Here is a 17,180-nt window from a genome sequence, read left to right as displayed (position 1 = left end):
GTGCCCAAGTCACTGATCCCAGCATCAGGCAGCAGATCTGCTCTCTCTACAGGGTCACCACTTTCCCAGATTTACACAGAGCTCTGTGAGTCTCTCTCCATCACCCCCCCAGTCCTCCACCTGTTCCCCTGAGATCTAACTATTGTCCCCCCAGGACACAAGAGCATTCAGCATGTTGCTGCTCCACACGCTTTATTGTCTCACTGAGCTCTCTGATTGGTTAAGACTGTGAGAAACTCCAGCCAGACCAAGACCCACACATTCATATGGAGATGTGGGACTATAAATAGGAGGGATGAAGCCAGCAGAGATCAGACTCTCTCTACAGAGACCTCTACAGCACACACATCCAGACATGGCACCTACAATCACTGCAGCAATGACCAACTCTCAGGAGCATCTGACTCTGACTCACAAGGTAAATTGGAGACTCAACAAGACTTAATCTTCATTCATGAGAGGTTGTTTTTGTTCATGTTAACACTTTAACTCCAGAATAAGTTGATTAATGACCTTGCTCTTCTTTCTGCAGCTCAGAAAGCCTCTGGTGGAGAAGTTACGCAGAGAGCGAATCAACAGCAGCATTGAGCAGCTCAAGTCTCTCCTGGGTCCAGAGTTCCTCAAACAGCAGCCAGACTCCAAGCTGGAGAAAGCAGACATCCTGGAGATGACAGTTTGCTTCCTGACACAGCTGCAGCAGCAGAGTCAACAGCAGAGAAGACTGCTGAACCACTTCAACAGGCTGCAGTCCTCCTCTGATAAGAACCTAAGAGAGGCTGACTTCTCTCCTCTGAGCTCCTCAGTCCAGACCAGCATCATCAAAGACAAGAGTCCAGTCAACAGTGCCCTCTGGAGGCCATGGTAGACACCTACAGACTGGAGTCACTACCAGACAAACTGAGATGACCATGTTGGTCAAAGATTACTGAACTGAATTCTATGAAATTGAAGGACTTGTTCTTCTGTAGAAACAGAAGGTTGTATTTTCTGTGTTTTTCCTGAGGAAATGACACAACACTATCTTTCAAGTTAAGAAAGAAAACATCTTGTCATGCATGTTGCATGAATCAAATCTGATTGCATTAGCAATTATTATTATACCTCACTGTACTTCAAGTGATGGTAGTGTATAAATCTATGGTAACATCTGTTATCTTTTGGTTGGTATTGATCATTATGATAAAATATCTAAATGTCCTTTATTATGGACATATTGTCATAATGGATTTTATATCACTTTAATCTCTGTGATTATTTAAAACTGATCTGTTGTAAGATCCAAATGTTTATGCTTTTTTTTTAAGTTTTACTAAATGTCACAGTTTCTCTGTGTTACTTTTATGCTTTTATTATTGAAAACTGATCTGTTTTAAGATCAATATGTTTATCCTTTTACTGTAAAAGGTTTGTTTAATGTCACACTGTCACAGTTTTAAGTGACAATGTAAGTTTTACATTTTGAGAATTAACTGAATGTTGTGGTTATGAAGAATGTGACCTGTTGTAAGGTCAGTTTTACTGTTTTTTGTTCAGTAATTGCAAATGTTTGATCCACTGGATAAAAACTCTCAAAGACAGTGAGGACTGTGTCCTCAAATACTGTCAAATGTTTGTCTCTTATAAAGACAGTTGATCCCTTACTTTCTCTGAGTACAGTGTGTCTTGTAGAAATCTACAAGTTGTTGTGATGTATCATCACCTCTAGTTGGAGCTTTCATACTTGTTGTGGCTCATTGTGCCTTGTTGAATAAACAAACACTACCAGATCAAAACTTTCCATGTCATTGTGACTCTCTTTATAATAATGAAAAAGAGACTTTCTAAATTTTTATTTTAACTGATAAGTGGTCTACATCATTGTTCCTAAGATAAAATTCAGCACACATAGTAACAGATCACATATAGTGTACCTGTTCAGTGTAAATCTGGACAGTAAATTGTAACATGGTTTATTTAAGAGTTTTAATGGAGAAGGATTATCAATGTCATGTCTCTTTTTATTTGGAGTATGTCATCAAACCAAACGACAGAATGTGCCAAAGACTCTTTTGCTGTTCAATTATTTTGGTATAACAGCCAGTTGTGTGTGTATTAACAAAAAAAAAAGTCTACTACATTCCTCTTTAAAGAGCTCGCACAGTGTATTTAATGTGATGGATAATAGGACACACTTCTATTGTTCCCCCAGTGAAAGGACAGAGTGTGGGAAACCAGAGGAGACTCACTCACAGAGCCCTGTGGGACAATAGATCCAGACCTTTGCCCTGAAGAGACTGAGATTAAAGGGGACTCTGAAACCAAAAATGGGAACTTCTTGATCTGTTTCAAATCATATATTAAATTTTAAGTTTAAGGTATTTTTATGTTAGAAATCACCTTCAGCAATTTTACATATGTTGAGCTGGGGCTTCACAAAGTCATTAAATACATTTCTGACAATTAAATAAACTGTGAAAAGGGATTATGTAGAATTTACATTGTGTGATATTTGGTTTGTTTAATTTCACTAACATCTGAGTATTTCTGACATTTTTGCCTTAAATACAAGATACTGGAAAACACTGTTTGGCAATTGACCCTCAAAAGGTTCTTTTGGGTTGAAAGCCAAACCTTCCTTTCTTTTAATGCACAGAGTGTGGGAAAACTCTGGAGAGAAGAGTGTAGCTTGATTAGCATCCTTGACCCCACCAGTAGCCGACTATTCTCCAAAGGGATTTGGCACACGTCAGGAAACAGCTGCCTCAACCTCCCACCCTCATTTATGGAGCTGAAATTTTGATTCAGTTGTTGATACAAGGTCACAGTTATGATGGGACGATCAAAAAATGTAACTGAAAGTTGACTGAATAATCTGTCAGAACAATTTAGTCAACCCTTAATGACAACACTTTCATCAAACTTTTAAACTTTGCAAACTGTCAGAGGCAGCCAATGGTGATCTTTCCCTCCAGATGGTTTGGTGACGTCAGGCTCTGTTTCTACTACAACACACGTCCAGTATCAGCCACAAAAGCTCCATTCAAAGTCCCTTTGTGGTTCATTGACCACAGTTACTTTCCAGATTTGGGTGGTGGCTCAGAGGAAGCATTAAAACAATTAAATTTAGTTATATGTAAATAAACAGGATGTTTTAAACTAAATGTAATTAACTGTCACTCCCCCACGTGTGTGATGAGATGATCAGCGTGTGCTCAGTCAAAGTCATTGATCCCAGCATCAGGCAGCAGATCTGCTCTCTCTACAGGGTCACTGCTTTCCCAGATTCACACAGAGCTCTCTGAGTCTCTCTCCATCACCCCCCCAGTCCTCCACCTGTTCCCCTGAGATCTAACTATTGTCCCCCCCAGGCCATAAGAGCATTCAGCATGTTGCCGCTCCACATGCCTTATTGTCTCACTGAGCTCTCTGATTGGTTAAGACTGTGAGAAACTCCAGCCAGACCAAGACCCACACATTCATATGGAGATGTGGGACTATAAATAGGAGGGATGAAGCCAGCAGAGATCAGACTCTCTCTACAGAGACCTCTACAGCACACACATCCAGACATGGCACCTACAATCACTGCAGCAATGACCAACTCTCAGGAGCATCTGACTCTGACTCACAAGGTAAATTGGAGACTCAACCAGACTTAATCTTCATTCATGAGAGGTTGTTTTTGTTCATGTTAACACTTTAACTCCAGAATAAGTTGATTAATGACTTTGCTCTTCTTTCTGCAGCTCAGAAAGCCTCTGGTGGAGAAGTTACGCAGAGAGTGAATCAACAGCAGCATTGAGCAGCTCAAGTCTCTCCTGGGTCCAGAGTTCCTCAAACAGCAGCCAGACTCCAAGCTGGAGAAAGCAGACATCCTGGAGATGACAGTTTGCTTCCTGACACAGCTGCAGCAGCAGAGTCAACAGCAGAGAAGACTGCTGAACCACTTCAACAGGCTGCAGTCCTCCTCTGATAAGAACCTGAGAGAGGCTGACTTCTCTCCTCTGAGCTCCTCAGTCCAGACCAGCATCACCAAAGACAAGAGTCCAGTCAACAGCGCCCTCTGGAGGCCGTGGTAGACACCTACAGACTGGAGTCACTACCAGACAAACTGAGATGACCATGTTGGTCAAAGATTACTGAACTGAATTCTATGAAATTGAAGGACTTGTTCTTCTGTAGAAACAGAAGGTTGTTTAAATATTTTTATTGAGTATTTTAAATTCTTTTGCTGAGAAAACCATTATTTCCTGTGGAAACAGTGAAACAGTAACATTATCTTTCATATTGAGAAAGACCATCATTAATGAATATTTCATGGGTCAAATCAAATGCTGAGCAACTGAGCATTTACTAGAATTCAAAGATTTATATTACCTTCTGGTAGTATGTGATGAAATGACCTGCACTAATTTTGTGTCAGTGATCATGTTGATCAAACACTGACTCTCCTCTCTGAGGACATTGTGTATTTCCAACTTTCTCCTTGAGAAAAACATCATTTCCTGTGGAAACAGTGAAACAGAGTAACATTATCTTTCATATGAAGAAAGAACCTTTGTCATGCACGGTGCATGAATCATATCAAACATTAAGCAGATGAGCATTTACTACTGTGCAAACTGTTTATCACTTTGTGGTGCTACATGATGAAATGAAGTATACTACTTCTGAGCTGTTGCTGATCATTTTGATCAAAACCTTTGATGTCCTCTGTGTGGACATTTTGACATAATTTTAATGTCTTTGATTACTCAGTATTGATCAGTTATGATCAAAGTGTATTTTTTATCCTTTCATTGAAAAGTTTTGCTTTTTAACCTGATACCACCTAACACTGTGATCACAGTGAATGTTTTTTTTTATGAAAATGTGTTGATCTCAGCTGATATTCACCTACATTGATCACTTTGTGATTATCTGAACTTGATCTGTTCTAAGATCAGTTTTTGTTCTTCATTGTCTTTGTTATAAAGAGCAGATTCTGCTCATTTTGAAATCAGTTTTATGTAAAACTGAATGATGATGAATCTCTTCCTGTTTGTCTTTTGTAAAGACGACTGTTCCTCTACTCATCTTGAGTGCAGTGTGTCTTGGAGTATCACCAAGTTATTGTTGTGATGTATCATCACATCTACTTGCCTCCAGTAGGAGGCCTCATATAATGAATCACTGAGTTCATTTCAATAAAGAAATCAGTGTAATTTAATGAGTGCTTGTGTTCACATGTCATTTCTTCCTGTTGTTTATACAAGATTCCTTTTTAGCATATTTCTCACATAACTAACAGAGTGCTGTGACATGATAAACATCAGCATTTACATCTGTCAGAGGAGTGCTTTTTCACAAAGACATCTGTAGCCTGATTTTAGCTTTAATCTGACAATAGTATATATTTATGTGGATCGATGAAGCGATTTGATTATATATCATTAGCATTATATCATCAATCTCACTTGATTTACATGCAGTGAGTTAGTCACCAAACCAAGTGGACACATTTCCTCTGGTGTAAGTTTCAAAGATAAATTGATGCTGAGTCACAGTTTTGGTGCAGGTCTCAGTTTGTGGTGTTGGAATGTGAAAACTTTAAAGACATCTGTCATCTCCTAATGTGATGGGTAATGAGACACACTTCTATTGTTCCTCCAGTGAAAGGACAAAGTGTGGGAAACCAGAGAAATCTCACTCACAGAGCCCGCTGGGACAATAGACTGGGACCTCTGCCCTGAGGAGGTTAAGAGGGAAGATGGTGGGATCAAAATGAAAACCTGCTTGTTTGTAAAGTTTGTTCTCTACTGAAGCAACATCAGCCAAGTTCTGAAAATATTATAAATTGACAATGCAGATAACTAATTTCTTAAAGGTGCTGAGCAGCAGATTGTACAATTTAAATGTAGCTAAATATGTAAGTTTCTGACAATTGCAGTTTCATTAAAACTGAGTCTCTACAGAATATGAATGAATCAAAGCAGCAGATTGTTCAGTGTGAATGTCAGGAGGAGTTCTGAGGGGATTTTGTAAAGTTCAGACCTATAATTTTGACAAGGTATTGTAACACTATTGGCATTCATCATTTAGAACTATTAATTTTAAATATAATTTTCAGCAACAGCGTTGAGTTAAAAACCAAACATAGAAACACAGTAAAATGAAATAAAAATACTGAGTCCTGGTTTACCAAAGACAATCTTGTTTTAACATGGCACACAGTGAACAGTGTGTCAGAGTACAGAGTGTGGGAAAGCTCTGGAGAACTGAATCACAGCTCAGTTTGATTAGCATCCTTAACCACACCAGCAGTTGACTATTGTCCAGAAGGATTTGGCACACTTCAGGAAACAGCTGTCCCAACCCCCCCAACCCCAAATATGAAGCTGTAATTTTGAACTAGTTAATGACAGAAAGGCTCTATTGTGACTGGTTTTTTTTCTATGACAAACTTAAAATGTCGGAGTGAATTTAGCATAATTGCCGGGACTTGATCTATTTTTCAATCTACATTTTTTAAAAATATCAAACCTTGGAGGCAGCCAATGAGGTTGTTTCCCTCCAGATGGTTGGTGACGTCAGGCTGTGTCTCCACTACAGCACACGTCCAGCATCCGACACAAAAGCTCCTTTCAAAGCCTCTTTTGTAGTGAACTGACCACATCATTCAAAGACTCAGTGTGGGAAACTGAGAGAAACTTTCTACTCACACCAACTGACAGACACAAGACAGAAGACACACCTGCTACATCTGGACACCAGGAAAACTTTGTCTGAGTTTGAAAGTAGACAGAAAAAGGCAGTGTTTTTACTGAATTTCACTTAGATACATAGACTGTATATATAATCTAGTGGTTTTATGTTAACCTCATGTTTTGTTATCAGCTGTGTAAATGGTCTTGAAATAACATAACATTACAAAAATAAATAAATAAATAAAAGTATATTTTATATTCTAAATAATCTAATTTTACACTTTATATTACTGATGATTTTTCCAAAGACTCAACTTTTGGAAATAGAGATGTATGCAAAGCTGGTGAAGGGAATTTTAACTTAGCTGGATATAATGTTAAAATTTAAACTATGATTTGAAACAGATCAATATTTTCCAATCTCTTATGTTCAAAGTTAAAATGTCACAAATGTTAGTGAAAATAAACAAACCAAGTATAACACAGTATAAATTCTACATAATCCCTTTTCACAGTTTATTTAATTATCAGAAATGTATTTAATGACTGAAGCTCCAGCTCAACATTTACACAATTGTTGAAGGTGATTTCTATCAGGAAAAAAAACAAACAAACAACAGCAAAAATTTAATATATGATTTGAAACAGATCAAGAAGTTCCCATTTTTGGATCCAGAGTCCCCTTTAATGTCAGTCTCTTCAGGGCAAAGGTCTGGATCTATTGTCCCACAGGGCTCTGTGAGTGAGTCTCCTCTGGTTTCCCACACTCTGTCCTTTCACTAGAGGAACAATAGAAGTGTGTCCTATTATCCATCATTAAATACACTGTGTGAGCTCTTTAAAGAGGGAAATGGTTAAGTTAAAATGTTAAACATTAATTACCTGAAATTGACAATTAAACCAAAATAACGAAGCAGCAAAAATTTTATATTTTTTCATTTGGTTTGATGATTTAATTTACTTCATATTTACAGAGTGATGAATCTCTGAATATTCCTGTTCATTAATAACTGTAATTTTACTAATTATAGGTCATTTTTACCTGTAATTTACAACAGGTATGTTATGGATAAACAATCACTTTTATTTGCTGGATTTTCTCTTAAGTTTTCAAAGGGAGACCACTATCAACTAAATGAAATTAAAAATATCATCATCATTAAGAGAGTCACAGTGACTGACAATGACAAGGAAACACAAACATTTCATTTTGCAGTGTTTGTTTATTCAACAAGGCACAATGAGCCACAACAAGTATGAAAGCTCCAACTAGAGGTGATGATACATCACAACAACTTGTAGATTTCTACAAGACACACTGTACTCAGAGAGAGTAAGGGATCAACTGTCTTTATAAGAGACAAACATTTGACAGTATTTGAGGACACAGTCCTCACTGTCCTTTGAGAGTTTTTATCCAGTGGATCAAACATTTGCAATTACTGAACAAAAAACAGTAAAACTGACCTTACAACAGGTCACATTCTTCATAACCACAACATTCAGTTAATTCTCTAAATGTAAAACTTACATTGTCACTTAAAACTGTGACAGTGTGACATTAAACAAACCTTTTACAGTAAAAGGATAAACATATTGATCTTAAAACAGATCAGTTTTCAATAATCACATAAAGTGACAGAAAGTCCATTATGACAAAATGTCCATAAAAAGGACAATTAAAATGTCTGATCAAAATGATCAATACTGTTCAAGCTGTAACAAAACTCACTATTGCATCATGTTTAACCAAAACATGATGCACAGTGAAGCATAAAAGTAACACAGAGAAACTGTGACATTTAGTAAAACTTAAAAAAAAAAAAAAAAAAAAGCATAAACATTTGGATCTTACAACAGATCAGTTTTGAATAATCACATGAGATTAAAGTGACGTAAAGTCCATTATGACAATATGTCCATAATAAAGGACATTTAGATATTTCATCATAATGATCAATACCAACCAAAAGATAACAGATGTTACCATAGATTTATCCACTACCAACACATGAAGTACAGTGAGGTATAATAATAATTGCTAATGCAATCAGATTTGATTCATGCAACATGCATGACAAGATGTTTTCTTTCTTAACTTGAAAGATAGTGTTGTGTCATTTCCTCAGGAAAAACACAGAAAATACAACCTTCTGTTTCTACAGAAGAACAAGTCCTTCAATTTCATAGAATTCAGTTCAGTAATCTTTGACCAACATGGTCATCTCAGTTTGTCTGGTAGTGACTCCAGTCTGTAGGTGTCTACCATGGCCTCCAGAGGGCGCTGTTGACTGGTCTCTTGTCTTTGATGATGCTGGTCTGGACTGAGGAGCTCAGAGGAGAGAAGTCAGCCTCTCTCAGGTTCTTATCAGAGGAGGACTGCAGCCTGTTGAAGTGGTTCAGCGGTCTTCTCTGCTGTTGACTCTGCTGCTGCAGCTGTGTCAGGAAACAAACTGTCATCTCCAGGATGTCTGCTTTTTCCAGCTTGGAGTCTGGCTGCTGTTTGAGGAACTCTGGACCCAGGAGAGAGTTGAGCTGTTCAATGCTGCTGTTGATTCGCTCTCTGCGTAACTTCTCCACCAGAGGCTTTCTGAGCTGCAGAAAGAAGAGCAAGGTCATTAATCAACTTATTCTGGAGTTAAAGTGTGAACAAAAACAACTTCTCATGAATGAAGATTAAGTCTGGTTGAGTCTCCAATTTACCTTGTGAGTCAGAGTCAGATGCTCCTGAGAGTTGGTCATTGCTGCAGTGATTGTAGGTGCCATGTCTGGATGTGTGTGCTGTAGAGGTCTCTGTAGAGAGAGTCTGATCTCTGCTGGCTTCATCCCTCCTATTTATAGTCCCACATCTCCATATGAATGTGTGGGTCTTGGTCTGGCTGAAGGTTCTCACACTCTCAACCAATCAGAGAGCTTAAGAAAAGTAAAAGGACTGCTGAACTGCCACATGCTCAGTGGTCATATTAGTTAAGGGACAATAGTTAGATCTCAGGGGAACAGGTGGAGGACTGGGGGGGTGATGGAGAGAGACTCAGAGAGCTCTGTGTGAATCTGGGAAAGTGGTGACCCTGTAGAGAGAGCAGATCTGCTGCCTGATGCTGGGATCAATGACTTTGACTGAGCACACGCTGATCATCGCATCACACATAGAAAAGCTGATATACAATCTCTGTATTTGAGTGGAAATCAGCAGAAAATATATATGGTTGACTTCAAAACAAGTCATTGACATCCTTTACTATGATGTCTTAATCTGTTGTATACAGGGATGTAATCATCAAATTCTTCAGTTTTATTTAACTTTTTTTGTCAGCGATGTCAAGCAACCGCAGATATCAGTACCATGTTTCTGATTATTTTCAAACTCAGACAAAGTTTTCCTGGTGTCCAGATGTAGCAGGTGTGTCTTCTGTCTTGTGTCTGTCAGTTGGTGTGAGTAGAAAGTTTCTCTCAGTTTCCCACACTGAGTCTTTGAATGATGTGGTCAGTTCACTACAAAAGAGGCTTTGAAAGGAGCTTTTGTGTCGGATGCTGGACGTGTGCTGTAGTGGAGACACAGCCTGACGTCACCAACCATCTGGAGGGAAACAACCTCATTGGCTGCCTCCAAGGTTTGATATTTTTAAAAAATGTAGATTGAAAAATAGATCAAGTCCCGGCAATTATGCTAAATTCACTCCGACATTTTAAGTTTGTCATAGAAAAAAAACCAGTCACAATAGAGCCTTTCTGTCATTAACTAGTTCAAAATTACAGCTTCATATTTGGGGTTGGGGGGGTTGGGACAGCTGTTTCCTGAAGTGTGCCAAATCCTTCTGGACAATAGTCAACTGCTGGTGTGGTTAAGGATGCTAATCAAACTGAGCTGTGATTCAGTTCTCCAGAGCTTTCCCACACTCTGTACTCTGACACACTGTTCACTGTGTGCCATGTTAAAACAAGATTGTCTTTGGTAAACCAGGACTCAGTATTTTTATTTCATTTTACTGTGTTTCTATGTTTGGTTTTTAACTCAACGCTGTTGCTGAAAATTATATTTAAAATTAATAGTTCTAAATGATGAATGCCAATAGTGTTACAATACCTTGTCAAAATTATAGGTCTGAACTTTACAAAATCCCCTCAGAACTCCTCCTGACAGTCACACTGAACAATCTGCTGCTTTGATTCATTCATATTCTGTAGAGACTCAGGTTTTAATGAAACTGCAATTGTCAGAAACTTACATATTTAGCTACATTTAAATTGTACAATCTGCTGCTCAGCACCTTTAAGAAATTAGTTATCTGCATTGTCAATTTATAATATTTTCAGAACTTGGCTGATGTTGCTTCAGTAGAGAACAAACTTTACAAACAAGCAGGTTTTCATTTTGATCCCACCATCTTCCCTCTTAACCTCCTCAGGGCAGAGGTCCCAGTCTATTGTCCCAGCGGGCTCTGTGAGTGAGATTTCTCTGGTTTCCCACACTTTGTCCTTTCACTGGAGGAACAATAGAAGTGTGTCTCATTACCCATCACATTAGGAGATGACAGATGTCTTTAAAGTTTTCACATTCCAACACCACAAACTGAGACCTGCACCAAAACTGTGACTCAGCATCAATTTATCTTTGAAACTTAACAGAGCACAGAGGAAATGTGTCCACTTGGTTTGGTGACTAACTCACTGCATGTAAATCAAGTGAGATTGATGATATAATGCTAATGATATATAATCAAATCGCTTCATCGATCCACATAAATATATACTATTGTCAGATTAAAGCTAAAATCAGGCTACAGATGTCTTTGTGAAAAAGCACTCCTCTGACAGATGTAAATGCTGATGTTTATCATGTCACAGCACTCTGTTAGTTATGTGAGAAATATGCTAAAAAGGAATCTTGTATAAACAACAGGAAGAAATGACATGTGAACACAAGCACTCATTAAATTACACTGATTTCTTTATTGAAATGAACTCAGTGATTCATTATATGAGGCCTCCTACTGGAGGCAAGTAGATGTGATGATACATCACAACAATAACTTGGTGATACTCCAAGACACACTGCACTCAAGATGAGTAGAGGAACAGTCGTCTTTACAAAAGACAAACAGGAAGAGATTCATCATCATTCAGTTTTACATAAAACTGATTTCAAAATGAGCAGAATCTGCTCTTTATAACAAAGACAATGAAGAACAAAAACTGATCTTAGAACAGATCAAGTTCAGATAATCACAAAGTGATCAATGTAGGTGAATATCAGCTGAGATCAACACATTTTCATAAAAAAAAACATTCACTGTGATCACAGTGTTAGATGGTATCAGGTTAAAAAGCAAAACTTTTCAATGAAAGGATAAAAAATACACTTTGATCATAACTGATCAATACTGAGTAATCAAAGACATTAAAATTATGTCAAAATGTCCACACAGAGGACATCAAAGGTTTTGATCAAAATGATCAGCAACAGCTCAGAAGTAGTATACTTCATTTCATCATGTAGCACCACAAAGTGATAAACAGTTTGCACAGTAGTAAATGCTCATCTGCTTAATGTTTGATATGATTCATGCACCGTGCATGACAAAGGTTCTTTCTCAATATGAAAGATAATGTTACTCTGTTTCACTGTTTCCACAGGAAATGATGTTTTTCTCAACGAGAAAGTTTGAAATACATAATAAAGTATTTAAATAACCTTCTGTTTATACAGAAGAACAAGTTCTTCAATTTCATAGAATTCAGTTCAGTAATCTTTGACCAACATGGTCATCTCAGTTTGTCTGGTAGTGACTCCAGTCTGTAGGTGTCTACCACGGCCTCCAGAGGGCGCTGTTGACTGGACTCTTGTCTTTGGTGATGCTGGTCTGGACTGAGGAGCTCAGAGGAGAGAAGTCAGCCTCTCTTCAGGTTCTTATCAGAGGAGGACTGCAGCCTGTTGAAGTGGTTCAGCAGTCTTCTCTGCTGTTGACTCTGCTGCTGCAGCTGTGTCAGGAAGCAAACTGTCATCTCCAGGATGTCTGCTTTCTCCAGCTTGGAGTCTGGCTGCTGTTTGAGGAACTCTGGACCCAGGAGAGACTTGAGCTGCTCAATGCTGCTGTTGATTCGCTCTCTGCGTAACTTCTCCACCAGAGGCTTTCTGAGCTGCAGAAAGAAGAGCAAAGTCATTAATCAACTTATTCTGGAGTTAAAGTGTTAACATGAACAAAAACAACCTTCTCATGAATGAAGATTAAGTCTTGGTTGAGTCTCCAATTTACCTTGTGAGTCAGAGTCAGATGCTCCTGAGAGTTGGTCATTGCTGCAGTGATTGTAGGTGCCATGTCTGGATGTGTGTGCTGTAGAGGTCTCTGTAGAGAGAGTCTGATCTCTGCTGGCTTCATCCCTCCTATTTATAGTCCCACATCTCCATATGAATGTGTGGGTCTTGGTCTGGCTGAAGGTTCTCACACTCTCAACCAATCAGAGAGCTTAAGAAAAGTAAAAGGACTGCTGAACTGCCACATGCTCAGTGGTCATATTAGTTAAGGGACAATAGTTAGATCTCAGGGGAACAGGTGGAGGACTGGGGGGGTGATGGAGAGAGACTCAGAGAGCTCTGTGTGAATCTGGGAAAGCAGTGACCCTGTAGAGAGAGCAGATCTGCTGCCTGATGCTGGGATCAATGACTTTGACTGAGCATCATATGTGTGACACCAAAAACTCTATGTATAGTCTATGTGTTAGAGCAAAATGCAGCTTATGGTTTATTAAATATGTGTGGCTAAATAAACGTGTAATTGAGTAAGAAATAAGAAAATGTATTACTGTTTGAAAAGACTCAGTAATGATTCAAAACTTTGTGAGTCTCGGTTTACACATCCTGTATTTATATAATAACCACTATACTGTGTACAGTGTTGTAGTGTATACAGATCTTTCAATTTTATCTTAAAATGAAAGTTTTTGTTTTTTTTTTGTCAGTGCTGCAAGGGACTGGAAAACAACATCAGATATCAGGATATTTTTTAAAATGTTGAAACTGAGAGTTTTCCTGGTGTCCAGATGTAGCAGGTGTGTCTTCTGTCTTGTGTCTGTCAGTTGGTGTGAGTAGAAAGTTTCTCTCAGTTTCCCACACTGAGTCTTTGAATGATGTGGTCAGTTCACTACAAAAGAGGCTTTGAAAGGAGCTTTTGTGTCGGATGCTGGACGTGTGCTGTAGTGGAGACACAGCCTGACGTCACCAACCATCTGGAGGGAAACAACCTCATTGGCTGCCTCCAAAGTTAGATTTAAAAAAGTAGTCCTCAAGTTTTTAATCAGAAATTTATAAAAAAAATAAATCATAACATTAGCTATCAATGTTTCTGGCTGGTACTGTAGTCATACATCCTCCTGGATTATCCTGAGTTTACAATAAATAAATAAAATTTAAAAAAAAAAACATGCTGAGATAAAAGAGCTCAGTACAGAATCATCACATTGCTCTGCCTGACATTTACACTGAACAATACTCTGCTTCAATTGATTTGTTTGATTTATAGTTTCACTTAGCAACATTTTATCATGTATTTAAACCATAAAAATATTTGTTTCCGCCTGATCAACTTACAGTATTTTCAGAGTTGTTGATGCTGAGTCTTTTTTTAAATACAGACTAACTTAATGAGCATAATTTGAAACAAATAGGCAGTTTTTTTGTTCAGTAACCTCCATCTCTTTAGGACAGATGTCGTGATCTACTGTCCCACTGGGGCTCTGTGAGTGAGATTCCTCTGGTTTCCCACATTCTGTCCTCTCATTGATTTCGCTTTAGGATCAATACAAGTGTGTGTCATTGTGTTTCACATGATACACTGGCTAAAATATGTTGCCTCTTATACGACAGAACCTGTAACTTTAAAGTTTTCACAACTTTTCACATTCCAACACCACGAACTGACAGCTGCCCAAAAATCATGATTCAGTTAAAGTGTTGCCATTGAAACACAGTCACACACTGACTGAAAATGTGTCTGTTTGGTGACTTATGATGACCCACTGCATTTAACTTGAGTAACATAGTTGATTTCAGATAATTACAACTCATCAATCCACAGTGAAAAAATGATTTCTCTCTGAATTAAAATCAATATATTTACTTTGTGGAACGAGAGTCATGTCTCAGGCTTGAATACTGATGTTTGGTATTTAAACCATGAACTGACAATACAGCGCTCTCGCTTTATCATGACAAGAATGCAACAGAAAACACTTTAGGAACCTATCCATTATCACTCCACAGTAGCTATGCATTAAAAGAGGTAACACAAGAGCACAATATGCAGCTGATAAGATATTGTTTTGATTTATTCAAAAAGACAATAATAGAGTATGATAGATGTGATGATACATCACAACAATAACTTGGGAACATCTCCAAGACACAGTGCACTCAAGATGAGCAGAGGAACAGTCGTCTTTACAAAAGACATTTGTATGAGATCAGTTATATCTCAGTCTTATATAACAGTTGTTTAAAATAAACATTTACACTTTATAATAAAAGTGACAGACAAAAAATGACCCCAGAACAGATCAGGTTAAGATAATCACAAAGTGATACAAATAGGTTTGTGCCCAGTAAAGTAAATTCACTTTCATAAAAGAAAAAAGTTAACTTGCACAACAGTCTTACAAGAGGAACAAACTTTCTGATAAAAGGATAAAAAAAAAAATACACACTGATCCTACAATGGATCAATATTGACAAATCAGAGAGATTAAAAATATGAACATCAGGTCCTGTAAAAAAAAAAAAAAAAAAAAAAAAAAAAAAATCCTCAATGAGGAGAGTTAGTGTTTGATCAAAATGATCAGCAACAGCTCAGAAGTAGTATACTTCATTTCATCATGTAGCACCACAAAGTGATAAACAGTTTGCACAGTAGTAAATGCTCATCTGCTTAATGTTTGATATGATTCATGCACCGTGCATGACAAAGGTTCTTTCTTCATATGAAAGATAATGTTACTCTGTTTCACTGTTTCCACAGGAAATGATGTTTTTCTCAACGAGAAAGTTTGAAATACACAATGTCCTCAGAGAGGAGAGTCAGTGTTTGATCAACATGATCACTGACACAAAATTAGTGCAGGTCATTTCATCACATACTACCAGAAGGTAATATAAATCTTTGAATTCTAGTAAATGCTGCTCAACATTTGATTTGACTCATGAAATATTCATTAATGATGGTCTTTCTCAATATGAAAGATAATGTTACTGTTTCACTGTTTCCACAGGAAATAATGTTTTTTCTCAATAAGAAAGTTTAAAATACATAAACAGAACAACCCTCAGCACTTTTGCAAACCTGTTGTTGTTTTATTACTTAAATTCCCTTTTAACATCTGTCTCCTCAGGGCAGAGGTCTGGATCTATTGTCCCACAGGGCTCTGCGAGTGAGTTTCCTCTGGTTTCCCACACTCTGTCCTTTCACCAGAGGAACAATCCACATATGTCTCAATGTGCATCACATTTGCTATAGTGTGTGGAAAACATGTCACTTTAAAGTTTTTACATTCCAACACTTCAAACTGATGATTGCACAAAAATGACGACACACCAAATGTTTCAACATAATCAGAGACATAATGAAAGCGTCCCCATTTGGTTTGTTGACTTGCAAGGAGCCCCTGCATTTAAAAAGAGGGACATGGATGATGTCAGTTCATTAAATCACTTTGTTGATCCAAATGAAAATGTACTCTGCTTTGATTTAAACTAAATATTAAGTTGCCAGTAATTGTTAGGGAATCATGTTCCAGCCATGACTGTTGAAAGAGCAAGAAGATGCATGAAAACACAGCTGTAGACATGAACACATGAACACAAAATGTATCTGATTAGAATATGTTTTGTTTATTCATGTGATGATACATCACAACAATAACTTGGTGATATCGCCAAGACACACTGCACTCAAGATGAGTAGAGGAACAGTCGTCTTTACAAAAGACAAACAGGAAGAGATTCATCATCATTCAGTTTTACATAAAACTGATTTCAAAATGAGCAGAATCTGCTCTTTATAACAAAGACAATGAAGAACAAAAACTGATCTTAGAACAGATCAAGTTCAGATAATCACAAAGTGATCAATGTAGGTGAATATCAGCTGAGACCAAACATTTGCATAAAAAAACATTCACTGTGATCACAGTGTTAGATGGTATCAGGTTAAAAAGCAAAACTTTTCAATGAAAGGATAAAAAAATACACTTTGATCATAACTGATCAATACTGATTAATCAAAGACATTAAAATTATGTCAAAATGTCCACATAGAGGACAATCAAAGGTTTTGAACAAAATGATCAGAAACAGCCCAGAAGTAGTATACTTCATTTCATCATGTAGCACCACAAAGTGATAAACAGTTTGCACAGTAGTAAATGCTCATCTGCTTAATGTTTGATATGATTCATGCACCGTGCATGACAAAGGTTCTTTCTTCATATGAAAGATAATGTTACTCTGTTTCACTGTTTCCACAGGAA

At 37.6% G+C, this 17,180-nt stretch overlaps 2 protein-coding genes and 2 pseudogenes across 2 annotated transcripts; 2 read left to right on the top strand and 2 right to left on the bottom strand.

Moving 5' to 3' along the window:
* The first annotated feature begins 280 nt into the window (after positions 1 to 280).
* Positions 281 to 1,330, top strand: LOC108885396 (transcription factor HES-5-like). The gene is made up of 2 exons (XM_018679738.2): positions 281 to 418; positions 533 to 1,330. The coding sequence occupies exons 1-2, from the start codon at positions 296 to 298 to the stop codon at positions 863 to 865; spliced, it is 456 nt and encodes a 151-aa protein (XP_018535254.1). The 5' UTR covers positions 281 to 295; the 3' UTR covers positions 866 to 1,330.
* Positions 1,331 to 3,450: 2,120 nt separating this feature from the next.
* On the top strand, positions 3,451 to 5,172 carry LOC108885445 (transcription factor HES-5-like; annotated as a pseudogene).
* A 2,703-nt stretch (positions 5,173 to 7,875) lies between these two features.
* Positions 7,876 to 9,741, bottom strand: LOC108885425 (transcription factor HES-5). The gene is made up of 2 exons (XM_018679786.2): positions 9,369 to 9,741; positions 7,876 to 9,260 (listed from the first exon to the last, which is right to left on the bottom strand). Exons 1-2 carry the CDS (start codon positions 9,489 to 9,491, stop codon positions 8,928 to 8,930), a joined length of 456 nt encoding a protein of 151 aa, XP_018535302.1. The 5' UTR covers positions 9,492 to 9,741; the 3' UTR covers positions 7,876 to 8,927.
* A 1,880-nt stretch (positions 9,742 to 11,621) lies between these two features.
* LOC108885411 (transcription factor HES-5-like) lies at positions 11,622 to 13,531 on the bottom strand (annotated as a pseudogene).
* Between the last annotated feature and the right edge of the window lie 3,649 nt (positions 13,532 to 17,180).

This window comes from Lates calcarifer, linkage group LG12 (assembly GCF_001640805.2).
Source record: "Lates calcarifer isolate ASB-BC8 linkage group LG12, TLL_Latcal_v3, whole genome shotgun sequence".
Classification (NCBI taxonomy): Eukaryota; Metazoa; Chordata; class Actinopteri; family Centropomidae; genus Lates; species Lates calcarifer.
Note: the sequence above shows the minus strand (reverse complement) of the source record. Positions and strands in the feature narration are given on the sequence as shown.